This window comes from Carcharodon carcharias, chromosome 9 (genome assembly GCF_017639515.1).
Source record: "Carcharodon carcharias isolate sCarCar2 chromosome 9, sCarCar2.pri, whole genome shotgun sequence".
NCBI lineage: Eukaryota > Metazoa > Chordata > Chondrichthyes > Lamniformes > Lamnidae > Carcharodon > Carcharodon carcharias.
In genome coordinates, this window is record NC_054475.1 from 160,651,458 (window position 1) to 160,671,886 (window position 20,429).

Here is a 20,429-nt window from a genome sequence, read left to right on the forward strand (position 1 = left end):
ATAATGTTCCTTTAGTCTTTCAATACCAAGGTGATCACCCATATTGAGGAAATCTGGTCTTGGGTCTGTTGGAGTGGAATGCTGATAAATCATCTCATCTTCATAGATCATAGCTCGTATCCCAAATGTTGGAGGCAGATTTGGCAGCACTGATGCAGTTGATGTCTTTGCTTCAGAGTGAGGGTTCATTAACTTCATCTTTATTTGATTGTATTGCTCGATATTTTGCCAGCCAGAATAATTTCCCTAAGAATCATGCAGTGTATAATGGGAAAGATTAAGTTTCCTGCTGTCCCATTTTCCCCATGACTTTGCTTGTATATGTGGCTATGTGTGAGTAACACTGAGCAAGTGACAGCAATGTATTTAGCTGTGACCACATTTAATGTATTCTAAAGACAAGAAGCTGTCCTTTTCAGGTTCTTCTGAAGAATTCCGTAAGACCATAAGATGTAGGAACAGAAGTAGGCCATTTGGCCCATCGAGTCTGCTCCGCCATTTAATGAGATCATGGCTGATCTGATAATCCTCAATCCACTTTTCTTTCTTTTCCCCATAACCTTTGATTCCCTTACTGATTAAAAATCTGTCTATCCCAGCCTTGAATATACTTAACGGCCCAGCCTCTACAGCCCTCTGTGGTAAAGAATTCCACAGATTCACCACCCTCTGAGAGAAGAAATTCCTCCTTATCCCTGCCTTAAATGGGTGACCCCTTACGCTGAGATTATACCCTCTGGTCCTGGACTCTCCCAGAAGGGGAAACAGTCTCTCAGCATCAACCCTGTCAAGCCCCCTAAGAATCTTACATGTTTCAAAAAGGTCGCCTCTCATTCTTCTAAACTCCAGTGAGTACAGGCCCAACCTTATCAACCTCTCCTCATAAAAAAACCCCTCCATACCTGGAATCAACCTAGTGAACCTTCTCTGGACTGCCTCCAATGCCAGTATATCTTTCCTTGGGTAAGGGGACCAAAACTGTTCACAGTATTCTAGGTGTGGTCTAACTACTAACTTGTATATTTTTAGCAAGACTTCCCTATTTTTATACTCCATTTCCTTTGAAATAAAGGGCAACATTCCACTTGCCTTCCCTATTATCTGTTGAACTTGTATGCTAGCTTTTTGTGATTCATGCACGAGCGAGGACTCCCAAACCCTCCTGCGCTGTAGCTTTCTGCAGTCTTTCTTCATTTAAATAACATTTAGCTCCCCTTCTTCCTGCCAAAATGCATAACCTCAATTTCCCCACATTACATTCCAGCTGCCAAGTTTTTGCCCACTCACTTAACCCGTCCACATCCTTCTGTAGTCTCCTTGCGCCATCCTCACCACTTGCCTTCCCACCTATTTTTGTGCCATCCACAAACTTGGTGACAGTACATTCACTTCCCTCATCCATCCAAGTCATTAATATATATTGTAAATAATTGTGGCACACCACTAGTTACAGGTTGCCATCCTGAAAATGCTCCCCTTATCCTAACTCTCTGTCTTCTATTAGTTGGCCAATCCTCTATCCATGCCAATATACTACCCCCAACACCATGGGCTCTTACCTTATTATGTAGCCTTGTGTGTGGTACCTTATCGAACACCTTTTGGAAATCCAAATATATTGCATCTACTAGTTCCCCTTTATCCATTCTGCTCGTTACCTCCTCAAAGAACTCTAATAAATTTGTCAGGCGTGATTTCCCCTTTATGAAGCAACGCTGACTGCTTGATTATATTATGCATTTCTAAATGCACTGCTATTGTATATTTTATAATAGCCTCGAACATTTTACTCATGATGGATGTTAAGCTAACTGGTCTATAGTTACCAATAGATAAGATCACATGGAGTTAGGGGTAATATGTTAGCTTGGATAAAGGATTGGCTAACCAACAGAAAGCAGAGAGTCAAGATAAATGACTCTGGATGGCAAGCTGTAACTAGTGGGGTACCTCAGGGTTCGGTCCTTGGGCCCCAACTATTTACAATCTATATTAATGACTTGGATTTAGGGATAGAAGGTACTATTGCTAAATTTGCAGATGACACCAAAATAGGTGGGAAAGTAAGTTGCAAGGAAGAAATAAGAAATTTACAAATGGATATGGACAGGTTAGGTGAATGGGCCAAAATTTGGCAGGAGGAGTTTAACGTGGATAAGTGTGAGGCTATCCATTTTGGTCGGAAGAATAAAAAGGCGACTTATTATTTAAATGGAGAGAAACTTCAGAATGCTTCAGTGCAGAGGGATCTGGGTGTCCTCGTGCATGAATCGCTGAAAGCTAGTATGTAGGTACAGCAGGTAATAAGGAAGGAAAATGGAATTTTGGCATTTATTGCTAAAGGAATAGAGTATAAAAACAGCGAAGCACTGTGGCAACTGTACAAGGCATTGGTGGGACCGCACCTGTGCACAGTTTTGGTCCCCTTACTTGAGGAAGGATGTAGTTCCATTGGAGCCGGTTCAGAGGAGCTTCACTAGATTGATTCCAGAGATGCAGGGCTTGTCTTATGAGGAGAGATCGAGCAATTTAGGCCTATACTCGCTAGAGTTTAGAAGGATGAGAGGAGATCTAATTGAGCTATATAAGATGTTAAAGGGGATAGACAAAGTAGACGTGGAGTGGATGTTTCCCCTTGTGGGGCATTCCAGAGTGAGAGGCCATAGTTTTAGGCTAAGGGGTGGTAGATTTAAATTAGAGATGAGGAGGAATTACTTTTCTTAAAGGTCGAGGATCTGTGGAATTCACTACCTCAGAGTGCAGTGAATGCTGGGATGTTGAATAAATTTAAGGAGGAGATAGACAGATTTTCAATTAGTAATGGGTTGAAAGGTTATGGGGAGAGGGCGGGAAATTGGAGTTGAGGCCAAAATGAGATCAGCCATGATCGTATTGAATGGTGGGGCAGGCTCGAGGGGCTGAATTGCCTACTCCTGCTCCTAGTTCTTATGTTTTTATGTTCTTAAGTTACCTTTTTTTGTCTCCCTTCCTTTTTGAATAAGAGTGTTACATTGGCAGTTTTCCAATCCTCTGGGACTTTTCCAGAATCTAAGGATTCTTGGAAGATTACTACCAGTGCATCCACTATCTCTGTAGCTACTTCCTTTAGTATTCTAGGATGCAAACCATCAGGTCCGGGGACTTATTGGCCTTTAGCCCCATTAGTTTGCCTAATACCTTTTCTCTAGTGATAGTTATTATATTCATTTCCTCCCTGCTGGCCCCTCTCCCCCCTTTTAGCCAATTGATTATTTGATATTTTTGGAATGCTATTAGTGTCTTCCACCACGAGGACTAATACAAAGTATTTATTCAACTCCCCTGCCATTTCCTGGTTCCCCAGTCTCATTCTATAAGGGGCCTATGCTCACTTTGGCCTCTCATTTCCTTTTTATATATTTAAAGAAACTCTTACTGTCCATTTTTATATCACTTGTGAGTTTACCCTTAAAATTTATATTCTGCCTTTTTTTTTTGTCATCTTTTGTTGGTTTTTAAAACCTTCCGAATCCCCTGGTTTACCACTAAGCTTTGCCACATTGTAGGTTTTTTTTCTTTCAGTTTGATACTATCCTTAACTTACTTGGTTAACCATGGTTGGTTTATCTCCTTCCTAGAATCCTTCTTCCTCACTGGGATGTATCTTTGTTGTCATAGAGTCGTAGAGGTGTACAGCACAGAAAAAGGCCCTTCAGCCCATTGGGTCTGCGCTGGTCAAACAAGGACCTAACTATTCTAATCCCATTTTCTAGCACGAGGCCCATAGCCTTGTATGCTATGGTATCGCAAGTGCACATACAAATACCTCTTAACTGTTATGAGGGTTTCTGCCTCTACCACCCTTTCAGGCAGTGAGTTCCAGATTCTCACCACAGTCTGGGTGAAAAAATTCTTTCCCATACCCCCTCTAAACCTCCTGCCCCTTAACTTAAATCTATGCCCCCTGGTTATTGATCCTTCTACCAAGGGGAAAAGTTCCTTCCTGTCTACCCTATCTATGCCCCTCATTATTTTATACACCTCAGTCATGTCCCCCCTCAATCTCCTCTGCTATACGGAAAATAACCCCAGTCTCTCCAATTTTTCCTCATAACTAAAACTTTCCAGCCCAGGCAACATTCTGGTAAATTTCCTCTGCACTCTATTGCAATCACATCCTTCCTGTAATGCGGATTCCAGAACTGCATGCAATATTCTAGCTGTGGCCTAACCAACATTTTATACAGTTCCAGCATAACCTTCCTGCTCTTATATTCTGTGCCTCTGCTAGTATAGGTAAGTATCCCATATGCCTCCTTAACCAACTTATCTACCTGTCCTGGTACCTTAAGGGACCAGCAGTGGATATGCACACCAAGGTCCCTCTGATCCTTGGTACTTCCCAGAGTCCTACCATTCATCGTGTATTCCCGTGCCTTGTTTGTCCTGCCCAAGTGCATCACCTTACACTTATCCAGATTAAATTCCATTTGCCACTAAACAGCCCATCTGACCAGTCCATCTATATCCTCCTGTAATCTAAGGCTATCCTCCTCACTATTTACCACCCCACCAATTTTCGTGTCATCTGTGAACTTATTGATCAACCCTCCTATATTCAAGTTTAAATCATTTATATATACCACAAACAGCAAATAGCAATACTGATCCCAGTGGAACCCCACTGGACACAGGCATCCAGTCTCAAAAACACCCCTCGACCATCGCCCTCTGCTTCCTGCCACTCAGCCAATTCTGGATCCAATTTGCCAAATTGCCATGGATCCCATGGGTTCTTACCTTCGTTATCAGTCTCCCATGTGGGACCTTATCAAAAGCCTTGTTGAAGTCCAAGTAGACTACATCAAATGCATTGCCCTCATCTATACACCTGGTCACCTCTTTGAAAAATTCAATCAAATTGGTCAGACATGACCTCCCCTTAACAAAACCACACTGACTGTCCTTGATTAATCCCTGCGTCTCCACATTTAGATTAATTCTGTCTCTCTCAATTGCATCCAACAGTTTCTGCTGGTAGGCTCAGAGTCAGGGAGCATCATCAGAGCTCAGATGTATAGTTTATGTTTGATCTATTTTCCTCAGATAAGGAGGAAGTTACAAGATTTCCAGAAGTTTTTTTTTCTGAGAGTAGAACTTCCTCCTCATCTCTGTTTTAAGTGGGCAGCCCCTTACTCTGAGATTATGCCCTCTGGTCCTAGACTCTCCCACAAGGGGAAACAGTATCTCAGCATCTACCCTGTCAAGTCCCCTAAGAATCATATATATTTCAATAATGTCACCTCTCATTCTTCTAAACTCCAATGAGTACAGGCCCAACCTACTCAACCTCTCCTCATAAGAAAATCTCTCTGTACCCGGGATCAATCTGGTGAACATTCTCTGGACTGTCTCCAATGCCAGTATATATTTCCCTAGATAAAGAGACCAAAATTGTTCACAGTATTCTAGGTGTGGTCTAACTAGTGCCTTGTATATTTTTAGCAGGACTTCCCTATTTTTATACTCCATTTCCTTTGAAATAAAGGCCAACATTCCATTTGCCTTCTCTATTACCTGCTGAACTTGTATGCTAGCTTTTTGTGATTCATGCACAAGGACCCCCAAATCCCTCTGTGCTGCAGCTTTCTGTAGTGTTTCTGCATTTAAATAATATTCAGCTCTTCCATTCTTCCTGCCAAAGTGCAAAGCCTCACATTTTCCTGCATTATATTCCATCTGCCAAGTTTATGCCCGCTCACTTAACCTGTCTATATCCCTCTGTAAACTCTTTGCATCATCCTCACCACTTGACTTCCCACCTATTTTTGTGACATCCGCAAACTTGGCGATAGTACATTCACTTCCCTCATCCAAGTCATTAATATATATTGTAAATAATTGAGGCCCCAGCACTGATCCCTGTGGCATTTCATTAGTTGCAGGTTGCCATCCTGAAGATGCCCCCATTAACCCAACTCTGTCTTCTATAGTCAGCCAATCCTCTATCCATTCTAATATACTAACTCCAACACCATGTGCTTTTATTTTATTAAGTAGCCTTGCTTGCAATACCTTCCCCAGCCCTTCTTCGAAATGGTGGCCATGGAATCATCTAAATCCACCTGCAAGGACAGACAGACAGACAGTTTAATGTCTCAGCTGAAAGATGGCACCTCCTTTGGTGCGGCACTCCCTCAGTAAATGGCACCAGGTATGTCAGCCTAGATTATATTCTCAAATCCCTGGAATGGGATTAAAGATAAAAGATATTTTTTCTACACTTCTGTCAATAAAAACCAACTCAAAAACTGATTTCCTGATTAATAAACGTATAGTTTACATGCTGCTATTGAGAAGAGCGCAATAATTTAGTGAACAGTATTCATCCTATTGGAGAACACTTCCTCATTATGAAGATCTCTTTGCAATAAAATGTTTCCAATTGTTCTTGATGAAACAGTCAGAATAAAGAATATTTCAACTTGAGCATACATCTAGGTTGACGCTCCGAATGCCATGCTGGGGTAGTGCTGCACTGTTGGAGGCGCTGCCTTTCAGCTGAGACGTTAAAACAATGCCCAGCCTGCCATCTCATAGAAACATAGAAAATAGGAGCAGGAGCAGGTCATTCGGCCCTTCGAGCCTGCTCCGCCATTCAGTATGATCATGGTGATCATGGTGAGTCATGAACTATTTTCTTAAACATTTGCCATTGTTCATCAACCGTCTCTTCTGCTAAACTCCTTTCCCAATCCACTCCAGCCAACTCTGCCCTCATCCCTTTGTAATTACCCTGATTTAAGTTCAGCACAGTTGTTTCCGACCCAAGTTTTTCACTCTCAAACTGAATGATAATTTCTGGCATGTTATGGTCACTGTTTCCTAGGGGATCTTTTACTCTGAGTTCATTTATTAAACCTGCCTCATTGCACATTACCAGATCCAAAATAGCCTGATCCCTGGTTGGATCCACAACATACTGTTCTAGGAAACTATCCCAAAAACACTGTTATGAATTTTTGCTTGTGGCTACCTCTGCCAATTTGATTTTCCCAATCTACATGAAAATTGAAGTCACCCATAATTAATGTACTGCTTTTTTTGCATGTCCTCATTATCTCCTGATTTATTCCCTGTTTTCCACAGTGAAGCTACTGTTAGGGGGCCTATAGACTACTCCCACCAGTGTCTTCTTCCCCTTGTTATTTCTTACCTTCACTCATATGGATTCTACATCTTCTGATCCAAGATCTTTTCATTCTATCATACTTATTCCATCTCGTACTAACAAAACTACCCCACCACCCTTTCCTTCCTGCCTGTCCCTATCGAAAAGTCACATACCCCCGAATATTTGGTTCCCAGCTTTGATCTTCTTGTAACCATGTCTCTGTAATGGCTGTAAGATCATACCCATTAGCCTCTATTTGTGCCGTTAATACATTTATACTATTCCAAAAGGATGCGCTTTTAAGTAAAGAGCCATTAATTTTGCTTTTTCTACCATTTTTCCCCCTTTGACCCTATTGGCTGCTGTGTTTTTATGTTTGTAAACTCTGTCACTTCCTGTCACACTCGCGGAATCATTACCTAAACAGCTGCCCTGCAAGGCTGCCATATTCTTTTGCTTTGTAAGCCTACTTATCCCCTCTCCAGAACCCTCTCCCCCCCACATCTATTTAGTTTAAAGCCCTCTCTGGAGCCCTAGTTATTCAATTCGCCAGGACACTGGTCCTAGCATGGTTCAAGTGAAGCCCGTCCCAGCGGAACAGCTCCCTTCTACCCCAGTACTGGTGCCAGTGCCCCATGAACTGAAACCCATTCCTCCCACACCAATCTTTGAGCCATGCATTTAACTCCTTGGCTTTATTTATCCTATGCCAGTTTGCCCATGGTTCTGGTACTAATCCCGAGATTATTATCTTGGAGGTTCTGTTTTTTTAAATTTAACTCCTAACTGTTCAAATTCTTTCAGCAGAACCTCCTTTCTAGGTCTATCAATGCCATAGGTACTAACATGGATGATAATAAGTGGATCCCTCCCCTCCCACTCCCAGCCCTGAGGAGATGTCCTTAACCCTGGCCCCAGGCAGACAACACAGCCGTTGGGATTCACGCTCATAGCTGTAGAGAACAGTATCGATCCCCATAATTACACTGTCCCCTACCATGGACTACGTTGCTATTTCCTCCCCCCACTTGAAAGGTTCCCTGCACCACAGTACTGTGGTCAGTTCGCTCATCCTCCCTGCAGTCTCTGCTCTCGTCCACACAGCTTGCAAGAACCTTGTAACTGTTGGACAATTGCAGGGGCCGAGGCTCCTCGAACGCTACCCCCTGCATCCCCATACCGCTATCACCTGAAGTCACACCCTCCTGTCCCTGATCACAAATCTAATTACCCAATCTGAGGGGTGTGACCGTCTCCTGGAGCAAAGTTCCCAGGTACCTTTCCCCCTCCCCTGATGTGGCACAATGTCTGCTGTTCAGACTCCAGCTCATTTGCATCTGAAGCTGTTCAAGCTGCAAACACTTGCTACAGATGTGTTCACTCTGGATCACCTTGGTGTCCAGCAACTCGCACATGCCGCAGCAGCAACACATCACCCATCCTGCCATCGCTATCATATTTTATTTAGTTTTTTAATTAATTACTCTAGCATCCCTGCATTTTACACTTGAAGAATCTCCTGCTCTTTACACTTTCTTGCAATTATTTTTTTACACTAGTATCAATCTTATACTTAACAAGCTATTTTTAAGAAAAGGAGAGGAAAAAAGACTAGAGACCTAAACGCAAACTGAAGACTTTACTTTTACTTTAAATACTATAAATACACAGCAATCCTACTCACCAATCAGCTGCTTTCCCTGCATTTGCGTCGTGTTGTGGTTCGTGATGTCACTCAGATGAAGTCTCCCTGCTTTTTTTTAAATGAAGTCTTCCCACTCTTTTTAAAATGAACTCTTCCCATTCTTTTTTTTTTAAAAAAAATTCAGTGCTGATGTAACTAACCATGCTATAATATATTTGATGCAAAGATAAACATTGGTGCACTGAAAATTTAACATTGAAAGTTCTGCAGGTGATGTGAACCATGACAATCAAAAGATGAATGTTGGACACAAAGAGAACTGCATTAACTGAGTGTTTTCTTCAGCTAGGTCTGCAAAGGACCAGATGGCAAAAAGCATGCAAACCTAGTTTGCCCAGTGGATGTTGAGGAAATGCCAGAACGCACACTGCCTGATATGCAGAGTACTGAAGAGGCAATTCGGTTACTGAAAAGTGTAAAAAGCCTGGAAAGCCCTTTCTTTTTGGCTGTTGGTTATCATAAGCCGCACATTCCACTGAAATATCCCAAGGTAACCACACCGTAGACCGGTAAAATTTTTGGGAGCTGTCCATTATACAGTTTTGTCTGTCCACGTAATATTAGCACAATACAAATACTGTAAAGATTGCTGTATAAATATAATGAGCTCATGCTCGTTACATAACGCAGATCTAATTATTGGTAAAAGGAACTTGCCTTTCACGACCCCAGGACATGAGTCTGTAAAGCTCTTTACAGCCAATGAGATACTATTGAAGTGTAGTCTATGTTGTACTGTAGAAAATGTAGCAGCCAATTTGCACACGAGCTCCCACAAACAGTAATATGATAATGACCAGATAATATTTTAACAATGTTAATCAAGGGAGGAATATTGGTCAAGATACCAAGGAGAATTCCACTACTATTTTTCAAAATATTGCTGTGGAGAAAGATGGGCCTCAGTTCCCCAAAAGGCAGCTCCTTCATCAGTGCAGCACCCCCTTGGCCCTGAACTGAAGGGTCGACCTAGATTTTGTGAAAATAGCTGGAAATCTGAATTGTTTCAGGGCATGTTCCATACGAATTGCGTGCCTTCACATGGAGCTAATACTGAAAGTTTGTGTGTATTTCTGATTTTATATTCGTGCAAGAAACATTGAATCTGTGGGCATCAACCTGATTCAGAACAAAAATGCTTCGTTGATGGGCTGAGAGTAGTGGCCATTTAGTTATAGAGCTATTATTGTGCAGGCCACTCTTCAAATCTATTGCCTTGTACACACATAGGGTTGAAAGGACAGAGTTTTACGACCTAGTATCTGATCCTGCTGATGATGAATGGCACAAAGCTTGGAAACCATAAGAACATAAGAAATAGGAGCAGGAGAAAGGCCACACAGCCCCTAGAGCCTGGTCCACCATTCGATAAGATCATGGTTGATCTGATCCTGGCCTCAACTCCACTATCCTGCCTCTCCCCCAAACTTGACTCCCTTGCAGGTCAAAAATCTAGCTCAGCCTTGAATATATTAAATGAGCTAACCTTCACCGCTCTCTGGGAGTAGAGAATCCCAAAGATTAAGAACCCTATGGGAGAGAAAATTCCTTCTCACTTCCGTTTTAAATGGGAGAGCCTTTACCCTGAAACTGTTCCCCCTAGTTATAGATTCCCCCAGAAGGGGAAACACCCGATCAGCATCTACCCTGTCAAGCCTGTGGAATCTGATATGTTTCAGTAAGATCACCATTGTTTAATATGTACAAACATACGAATGTATGATCTAGGAGCAAGAGTAAGCCACTTGGCCCTTCGAGCCTGCTCCGCCATTCAATAAGATCTTGGCTGATCTGATTGTAACCTTCCATCTACCCCCAATAACCTTTCACCTCTTTGTTAATCGAGAATCTATCTAGCTGTGCTATAAGTGTCTTCAAAACCTATTTGAACTAGAGGTCGGCCCCAGGAGCATGATGTGCAAGAGAAGGCTTACATCTTTAAAAGGCTTGAAGAATGCATTTTTGTCAAGATTTTTTGTGTAAATCTAAACTTGTGTGATTTTTATTCTGTTCAGGAATTTTTAAAATTATATCCACCTGATAAAATCCCCCTAGCACCTGATCCCAAAATCCCACCAAAACTACCCCAAGTGGCATATAATCCATGGACTGACCTAAGAGAAAGAGATGACGTGAAGGCCCTCAACATAAGTTTTCCATATGGACCCATTCCTGATGACTTTCAGGTATGTGTTTAATCTGATCTTAAAGGGAGCATTCAGTTAACAGAAGAGCCAGATGCTAAGCACAGCTTCTTTCACACATGGTGAAGAGAATGGATTTGTTGCTTGTATATGTTTTGACTGTGTAAAATGATGATGTACTCCAAGTCTTGTTAGGGATTTTGGAATATTTTGTGAGGTGATGTCCTGTTTAGAAGCCTTCTGTCTCTCCCTCTTTCCAATTCTTAGTTGGCTCTCTAGAAGTGGAGCCTTTTTGTTAATGCTTTAGACTTGGACATTAAACTGTTTTTCAGGTATTGCTGCAGTCAGCAGAAATGATGTTGTACATCAATGTTTAGTATATCCTCTGTACTAATCTTTAATGAGCATTTCACAGAATCAGACAGCACAGAAGGAGGCTGCTGCCCCCTCACCCAGCTATTTCGGAATGGCTTTGTGCCCTTCAAATCAGTGGGCTGTTCCATCACAGAGATAAAAACAAAAAACTGCGGATGCTGGAAATCCAAAACAAAAACAGAAATACCTAGAAAAACTCAGCAGGTCTGGCAGCATCGGCGGAGAAGAGCAAAGTTGACGTTTCGAGTCCTCATGACCCTTCAACAGAACTAAGTAAAATAGGAAAGGGGTGAAATATAAGCTGGTTTAAGGTTGGTGGGGGGGGGGTCATTGGGACGAGCAAGCAGTGATAACCAAAAGATGTCACAGACAAAAGAATAAAGAAGTGTTTAAGGTGGTGATATTATCTAAAAGAATGTGCTAATTAAGAGTGGAGAGCGGGACAAGCAAGTTAGCTCTAGTGGGGGTGGGGTGAAATAAACATGGGTGGAATACATTTAAAAATAATGGAAATAGGTGGGAAGAGAAAAATCTATATAAATTATTGGAAAAAACAAAAAGGACGGGGAAGAAACGGAAAGGGGGTGGGGATAGAGGAGGGAGTTCAAGATCTAAAATAGTTGAACACAATATTCAATCCGGAAGGCTGTAAAGTGCCTAGTCGGAAGATGAGGTGTTGTTCCTCCAGTTTGCATTGAGCTTCACTGGAACAATGCAGCAAGCCAAGGACAGACATGTGGGCAAGAGAGCAGGGTGGAGTGTTAAAATGGCGAGCGACAGGGAGGTCTGGGTAATGCTTGTGGAAAGACCCAGACCTCCCTGTCGCTCGCCATTTTAACACTCCACCCTGCTCTCTTGCCCACATGTCTGTCCTTGACTTGCTGCATTGTTCCAGTGAAGCTCAATGCAAACTGGAGGAACAACACCTCATCTTCCGACTAGGCACTGTACAGCCTTCTGGACTGAATATTGAGTTCAACAATTTTAGATCTTGAACTCCCTCCTCTATCCCCACCCTCTTTCCGTTTCTTCCCCCTCCTTTTTGTTTTTTCCAATAATTTATGTAGATTTTTCTTTTCCCACCTATTTCCATTATTTTTAAATGTATTCCACCCATCGTTTATTTCACCCCATGCCCACTAGAGCTACCTTGCTTGACCTGCTCTCCTCTCTTAATTAGCACATTCTTTTAGATAATATCACCACCTTCAACACCTCTTTGTTCTTTTGTCTGTGACATCTTTTAGTTATTTCCACCTATCACTGCTTGCTTGTCCCAATGACGCCCCCTCCCACCTTAAACCAGCTTATATTTCACCCCTTTCCTATTTTACTTAGTTCTGTTGAAGGGTCATGAGGACTCGAAATGTCAACTTTGCTCTCCTCCGCCGATGCTGCCAGACCTACTGAGTTTTTACAGGTGTTTCTGTTTTTGTTTTGGCTGTTCCATCACGCTGGTGGAGGGTGGGGAGATGGGAATTTTGGCCTCAATTCCTCCAGAAAAGATAGTGGATTTGGGGGAGATGGTGACATAGTGGTAATATTGTTGGACTATTATATTATTATTCATTCATTCATGGGACGTGGGCATCGCTGGCTAGGCCAGCATTTATTGCCCATCCCTGATTGCCCTTGAGAAGGCATTGGCAAGCTGCCTTCTTGTACGGCTGCAGTCCATGTGGTGAACCATGTGGTTAATCTAGATACCCAGGCTAATGCTCTGGGGAGGTGAGTTCAAATCTCACCATGGCACCTGGTGGAATTTGAACTTAGTTAATAAATCTGGAGTATAAAGCTAGGCTCAGTAATGGTGGCCATGAAACTATCATTAATTGTCGCAAGCCTATCTGGCTCACTCATGTCCTTTAGGGAAGGAAATCTGCTGTTCTTACTTGGTCTGGCCTACATGCGATTCCAAACTCACAGCAATGTAGTTGACTCTTAACTGCCCTTTGAAATGACCAGCAAGCCACTCAGTTCAAGGGCAGTTAGGGATGGACAACAAATGTCGGCCTTGCCAGCGACACCCACATCCGATGAAAGAATAAAGATAAAAAGAACGCTATGTGATCTGTGACCTTTGTATCTCACAGGTGCTGATTCGCCAGAGTTACTTTGCTGCCGTCTCCTATATGGATACTCAAGTCGGCAAACTACTGAGCACACTGGATGAGCAGGAGCTGTCCAATAATACAATTGTTGTGTTTACTGCTGACCATGGTGAGCTATAACATTGGGTCATGTGGAGAGCTAATGGATATCATAACAGTCATGGGCAGTTATGAGGAAAAACTGTTCATTTCGTTCATGAACCTGTTGATAAATAGGGATTTTAAATGTTAGCAGTATTTTCTGATTCCGTTGAACTCTGTGCTCCACACAAATTCCGCACTGGTCATTGCATACTTCGTCACCGCACTAGTTGGCACTCTTAATCCCATTAATATAGAGTCAGTCAGCTAGGTTGATGTGTACCAGTGATGATGATGGTGACTACATCAACAACTAACACTAATCTAGCATCCTTAATATAGAACAATGTCAGATGGTACTTCACAGAAGCATAATTGGGCAACTTTAATCATTGTGCAGCTAGGTTAATTGTGAACTAATAAAATTGTGAATTGTAAAGGAAGTTAAGTTAGTAAAATGTACCAAGTGCTCCAATAAAAACCACCGGATTGTCTTAAAACTCCAACTGGTTCACTCTTACCCTTTAGAGAAGGAAATCTGCTCTCCTTTTCTTGTCTGAGCTCGTTGTGACTCCAGCCACCCACTAACTGCCCTTGCAAGAAGCTTAGTAATCCACTCAGTTGTACTAAAATGCTGCCAGTGGCTCAAGATCAAAGTTGCACCACACGCTCGAGGGTGGCCAGGGGTGGACAATAAATGCCCAACATCCTGAGAATGAATTCACAAAGAAGTTGTTTCATTACAATCCCTCTTTGAGCATTACTGTTCAGTAGACCATTAGTTCAAGGAACTTCAAGTGAATAGGTAGCTGGAATAGGATGTTTGAAATATCTATGGATGAGATTGTACACTCAGTATTTTTTTGGCGTTCTGGCTTTGAATTGATGTACACCTATAATCTTGTTTGCTTTTAGGTTGGGCACTAGGGGAACATGGAGAATGGGCTAAGTACAGCAACTTTGATATAGCCACTCGTGTCCCTTTGATGTTTTACGTACCAGGAATGACCGAAGCTTTTCCCCTTCTGGGTCAAAGGATGTTTCCTTTTATTAACCCCTTTACTAATAAAGTGGGGAAATTGCCTGCAGGTAGGTTATAGCATTCAATTTAAGCCCGCCTGAAAATTTTCTGTGGAGCTGGAAGGTGGAACCTGTTTGCCTATTCTCGTAGTGATGTTGCTATCCCAACTGGACTTTAGCGCTCAATATTCAAATGTACTTTGCATAGGGTATGTGCAATGCATGAACAAAGGTCAAAGTCCTATTGAGTGGAAGAAAGAAAAATGTAATACTGTGCAAAACCTAGAAACTGATCAACTCCACGTTTATAGCCACACAACACCTCAACTAATTCTCATTTTCCTTTTAACATTTGACATAAATAATTTTGACTACTGTGTTAAGATGTTAGTGAAAATCAGTGACATTAATGTGTGAATCAGTTAATTTTCTCGATAACCCCAATTCATCTGCAGCGCTGTTAAGGGGGGAATTCTAGGATTTTGACCCGACGACAGTGAAGGAATGGCAATATATTTCCAAGTCAGGATGGTGAGTGACTTGGAGGGGAATTTGAAGGTGTTGGTGTTCCCATGCATCTGCTGCCCTTGTCCTTCTGGATGGTAGAGGATTGCAGGTTTTTGAAGGTGTTGTCTAAGTGGTCTTGGTGAGTTACTGCAGTGCATCTTGTAGATGGTACACACTGCTGCCACTGTGTGACGATGGTGGAAGGAATGAATCTTATAAGGCAGTGGATGGGATGATGATCAGGCAGGCTGCTTTGTTCTGGATGGTGTTGTTGGATCTGCACTCATCCAAGCAAGTGGACAGCATTTCATCACACTCCTGACTTGTGCCTTGTAGATGGTGGACAGGTTTTGGTAAATCAAGAGGTGAGTTAATTGCTGCAGAATTCCTGGCCTCTGACCTCATTGTTTCACCATCAGCTGTGTATTAATTTGTAAGTCCAATAAAAGAAAGAAGTGAAGTTAATAAGTTCCTTATGAGATCCCACAAACAGTGAAAAATGCTTCTTTGCAGTCACTTTGTGCAGCAGATGACTTGTGCGCATTAAGATCCCATAATAAAGTAGCAAAGTAAGTAACCAGTTAATCTGTTTTTGGTGTTGAATTTGAAGAATATTGGTTGGGAAAACATTCTCCACTGAGGCATATTTTAGTTCTGGAACAGGCAATAAAGTCCTGGTTGAATATCCCTTCTGAGAGATGGTGCTCCTAACAGCGTAATGCTAGGATGTCAGCCTGGATGATGTCCTCAAGTTGCTGGAGTGGGGCATGAATCCAAAATTTTCTGACTTGGAGGAGTGCATTCTACCAACTGAGGCCTCCAGTCTGATCCTGATTCTAGTTAGACCACCTCCTGACTTTGAGGGAAAGTGGTGGTGCAGTGGTATTGTGACTGGTCTGATAATCCAGAGACCCAGTTTGAATTCAATAAAAATCTAGAATTAAAGTCTACATCGGCAGGCAGACCCAACAGAGGGAACAGGCAACAGCACCACTACAGACCGAGCTGGCTGAGTCCTAAAGTATATAACTGCCAAACTGGGTTTACGGCAGGCGGTGAGGGAATAAACAAGAGGGAAAAACCTACTTAATCTTAACCTCACCAATCTGCCTGTCGCAGATGCATCTGTCCATGACAGTATCGGTAGGAGTGACCACCGTATGGTCCTTGTGGAGACTAAGTCCCACCTTCACATTGAGGATATCCTCCATCATGTTGTGTGGGACTATCACCGTGCTAAATGGGATAGAATTCAAACAGATCTGGCAGCTCAAGACTTGAGGTACAAAGGGCCATCAGCAGCAGCAGAATTGTACTCGAACACAATCTGTAACCTCATGGCCCCACATATCCCCAATCTACCATTACCATCAAGCCAGGGGATCAACCCTGGTTCAATGAATAGTGCAGGAGGGCATGTCAGGAGCAGCACCAGGCATACCCTAAAAATGAGGTGGCAACTTGGTGACAGCACTATTTGCATGTCAAATAGCATAAGCAGCAAGCGATGGACAGAGCTAAGCGATCCCACAACCAACGGATTAGATCTAAGCTCTGCAGTCCTGTCACATCCAGTCATGAATGTTGAGGGAGCCCAGCACATCAGTGCAAAAGATAAGGCTGAAACATTAAATCTTCAGCCAGAAGTGCCAAGTGGATGATCCATCTCGGCCTCCTCTGGAGGTCCCCAGCATCACAGATGCCAGTCTTCAGCCAATTTGATTCACTCCATTTGATATCAAGAAATGGCTGAAGGCACTGGTTACTGCAAAGGCTATGGGCCCTGACAATATTCTGGCAATAGTTCTGAAGACTTGCACTCCAGAACTTGTCACGCCCCTAGCCAAGCTGTTGCGGTACAGCTACAACACTGGCATCTACCGGCTATGTGGAAAATTGCCCAAGCAGGCCAAATCCAACCCGGCCAATTACTGCCCCCTCAGTCTACTGTCCATCATCAGTAAGGTAATGGAAGGAGTCATCAACAGTGTTATCAAGTGGCACTTGCTGAGCCATAATCTACTCAGTGACACTTAGTTTGGGTTCCACCAGGGCCACTCAGCGTCTGACCTCTTTGCAGTCTTGGTTCAAACGTGGCCAAAAGAGCTGAACTGCAGAGGTGAGATGAGAGTGATTGGCCTTGACATCAAGGCGGCATGCGACCGAGTGTGGCATCAAGCAGCCCTAGCAAAACTGGAGTCAATGGGAATCAGGGGGAAAACTCTCCACTAGTTGGAGTCATACCTAGCACAGAGGAAGATGTTAGTGATTGTTGGAGGCCAATTATCTAAATCCCAGGACATCATTGCAGGAGTTCCTCAGGGTAGTGTCCTAAGCCCAACCATCTACAGCTGCTTCATCAGTGACCTTCCTTCCATCATAAGGTCAAAAGCAGGGATGTTCACTGATGATTGCACAATGTTCAGACACTGAAGCAGTCCATGCCCATATGCAGCAAGAGCTGGACAATATTCAGGTTAGGCTGATAAGTTGGCAAGTAACATTTGTGCCACACAAGTGCCAGGCAATGACCATCTCTAACAAGAGAGAATCTAACCATTGCCCCTTGACAATCATTGACATTATCATCACTGAATGCCCCACTATCAACATCCTGGGGTTACCGTTGAACTGAACTGAAACTGAACTGGGCCAGCTATATAAATACTATGGCTACAAGAGCAGGTCAGAGACTGGGAATTCTGCGGCAGTTAACTCACCTCCTGACTCCCCACAGCCTGTCGACAATCTACAAAGAACAAGTTGGGAATGTGATAGAATACTTTCCACTTGCCTGGATGAGTACAGCTCTAACAACACTCGAGGAGCACAACACCATTCAGAACAAAGCAGCACATTTGATTGGCACCCCATCCACCACATTAAACATTTACCCCCTTCACCAGCGATGCACAGTGGCAGCAGTGTGTACCATCTACAAGATGCATTGCAGCAACTCGCCAAGGCTCCTTCGATAGAACCTTCCAATCCTGTGACTGCTACCACTTAGAAGGACAAGGGCAGAAGATGCATGGACACACCACCACCTGCAAGTTCTCCTCCAAGTCACTCCCCATCCTGACTTGGAACTATATTGCCCTCCCTTCACTGTCATTGGGTCAAAATCCTGGAACTCCATCCCTAACAGCACTGTGGGTGTATCTACACCACATGGACTGCAGCAGTTCAAGAAGGCGGCTCACCACCACCTTCTCAGGTGCAATTAGGGATGGGCAATAAATACTGACAGTGATGCCCATATCCCATGAACGAATACATTTTAAAAAAGGGAAGATGTAAGATGTGGTGCAGAGTAGGATACAGGGTAGCAAAGGATTTAATGAATTAAAATCTGCAAAATGTGGTAAATACAAGACCATGTATTTGAAGTAACAATACATGGATGAAGGTTTCCAAGCCAAATGAGATGAGGCAAAGGCAGAGATGGACAATCCAACTGAGGTAGAATTAAATAGTATTTTTGATAGGGAGGACATGCGATCAGAGGCTCAATTTGGCATAAAATTGAAAGTCAAAATTGTGAACCATCTGCTTCACACTGAGATAGTAGCTGACATCAGACAGGGGATGGAATCAGTGGTGAAGGGCATGAAGATGATGGCTCCAGTTTTCCCAATCTGACTGTAGGGCATTTGGGACTCAGCCCTGATTGGTTATCAGGTGAGAAGGAGAGCAGCAGAGGTGGCATAGAGATAGAGCTGGGTCTGTTCAGCAGATGTGTGAAATCAAACGCCATGTTTGCAGATGATGATGTTTCCAAAACCCATTTGGATGCTGGGCTGGGATAATTATAACAATAGACCAAATGACCCCTTCCTGTCTTTAACAATTCTTATGCAATAAGCCAGTTCTGCTCCTGTACGAAGACCAATGGCAGTACCTGGAAAAGTGCTCTATTTCTCTTCGCACCAGTTGCCTTGGTGCACTTTCTTTCTTTACAAAGTCAGTTCATCTAGTGTTTACGTTTTGTTACAGGGTTGACGAGGGATGTCATCGTGGAATTAGTAGGCCTCTTCCCAACACTCTGCCAAGTTCTCGGGTTACCCCGCCCTCCGAGGTGTCCAGCGTCGTCTTTTCATGTAGACCTATGTACTGAGGGGCAGAGCATGGCCAAGTATTTACACTCTGATGCCAAAGGTACGAACCACGAATCAATCGCCTACAGCCAATATCCCCGGCCAGCGGACACACCCCAGCTGAACTCTGACCTCCCTTTGCTGAAGGACATTCGAGTCATGGGATACTCTATCCGTTCTGTTGACTACAGGTACACGGAATGGGTTGGTTATAATGCATCCACGTTCAGTGCCAATCTCAGTGACATTCATGCCGGCGAGCTTTATCTTTACAAAACTGATCCAGGAGAGGATAACAACTTGTATAACAACACTGAGTTTGCTAGGGTGGCACAAAAACTTTCAGCCTTATTTAAAACCAAGGATTTCACAGTCATTTGTTTGACGTGATTTTGCACTATCATTTTACACTGAAATATGCTGATGGGGCAACTGCCGGAATGATGATTACCCAATTTTTGTCTGCCACTCTTTATTTTAATGAAGAAACCTTTTGAATTCAATACTGCTTTTATTTAGCCAATGTTTGCAGCAGTAATTTTATGCCCTTGAGGTGAGTCAGAAATAAATTGCATTTGTATAGCACCTTGGATGCCCCAAAGTGCTTCATACTTTTGAACTGCCAGCACTGTTGTTAGTTAAGCAAAAGTGACATGCCATTTGGCAGCAAGGTTCCACGAGCATCAAATGTGATAAAAGGCTGGTGAATCTACTTTAGTCTTCTTGGCTGCTGAATGCAGTGTTAACCAAGGATACCAAGAAAACTCCCCCGCTCTCACTGGAATAATGCCACAGCATCCTTTAATGTTCACAGGCAAGGTCTTGACTTAACAGCTCATCCGAACATACAGTCCTCAGGCCGGCACTCATTTTTAAGCTTGGAGTGAGTGCTTGAAATGAAGTTTTAACCTACAGCCTTCTCGCTCAGAGGCAAGGTTGCTAACTTTGAACCAAAGCTTGCATTCAGGATTATTGTTACCAGCTGAAACTGCTGGGTGTACTGAGATCCTTGGTTATCTGTTTTCATATCTGTTACAATCCCTGTGGGGGCCGATAACCTTTCAAAATAAAGTAATCCCACATTACAAAGGAAAGAAAATGGACGGGCATGATTACAATTTTTTAAACTTTTTTTTAACTAAAGCAATCAAACGCAAAATCAACATAACCCAACATTAATTAATAGATCGAACAAAAAGATAAATTTCACTTTAAACAGTATTTACAACAAAGAGG

The 20,429-nt window shown here is 42.9% G+C and overlaps 1 protein-coding gene across 4 annotated transcripts in view; it reads left to right on the forward strand.

Moving 5' to 3' along the window:
• ids (iduronate 2-sulfatase) overlaps positions 1 to 19,804 on the forward strand; it is a 150,843-nt gene extending 131,039 nt beyond the window's left edge. For all 4 annotated transcript variants that reach the window (XM_041194778.1, XM_041194777.1, XM_041194779.1 and 1 more), the window contains 5 exons: positions 9,148 to 9,348; positions 10,874 to 11,044; positions 13,471 to 13,597; positions 14,485 to 14,658; positions 19,093 to 19,804. In XM_041194778.1, the coding sequence (XP_041050712.1) occupies positions 9,148 to 9,348; positions 10,874 to 11,044; positions 13,471 to 13,597; positions 14,485 to 14,658; positions 19,093 to 19,583 (1,164 nt within the window). In that variant the 3' untranslated portion in view covers positions 19,584 to 19,804. The remainder of the gene's footprint in view (positions 1 to 9,147; positions 9,349 to 10,873; positions 11,045 to 13,470; positions 13,598 to 14,484; positions 14,659 to 19,092) is intronic.
• The last annotated feature ends 625 nt before the right edge of the window (positions 19,805 to 20,429 follow it).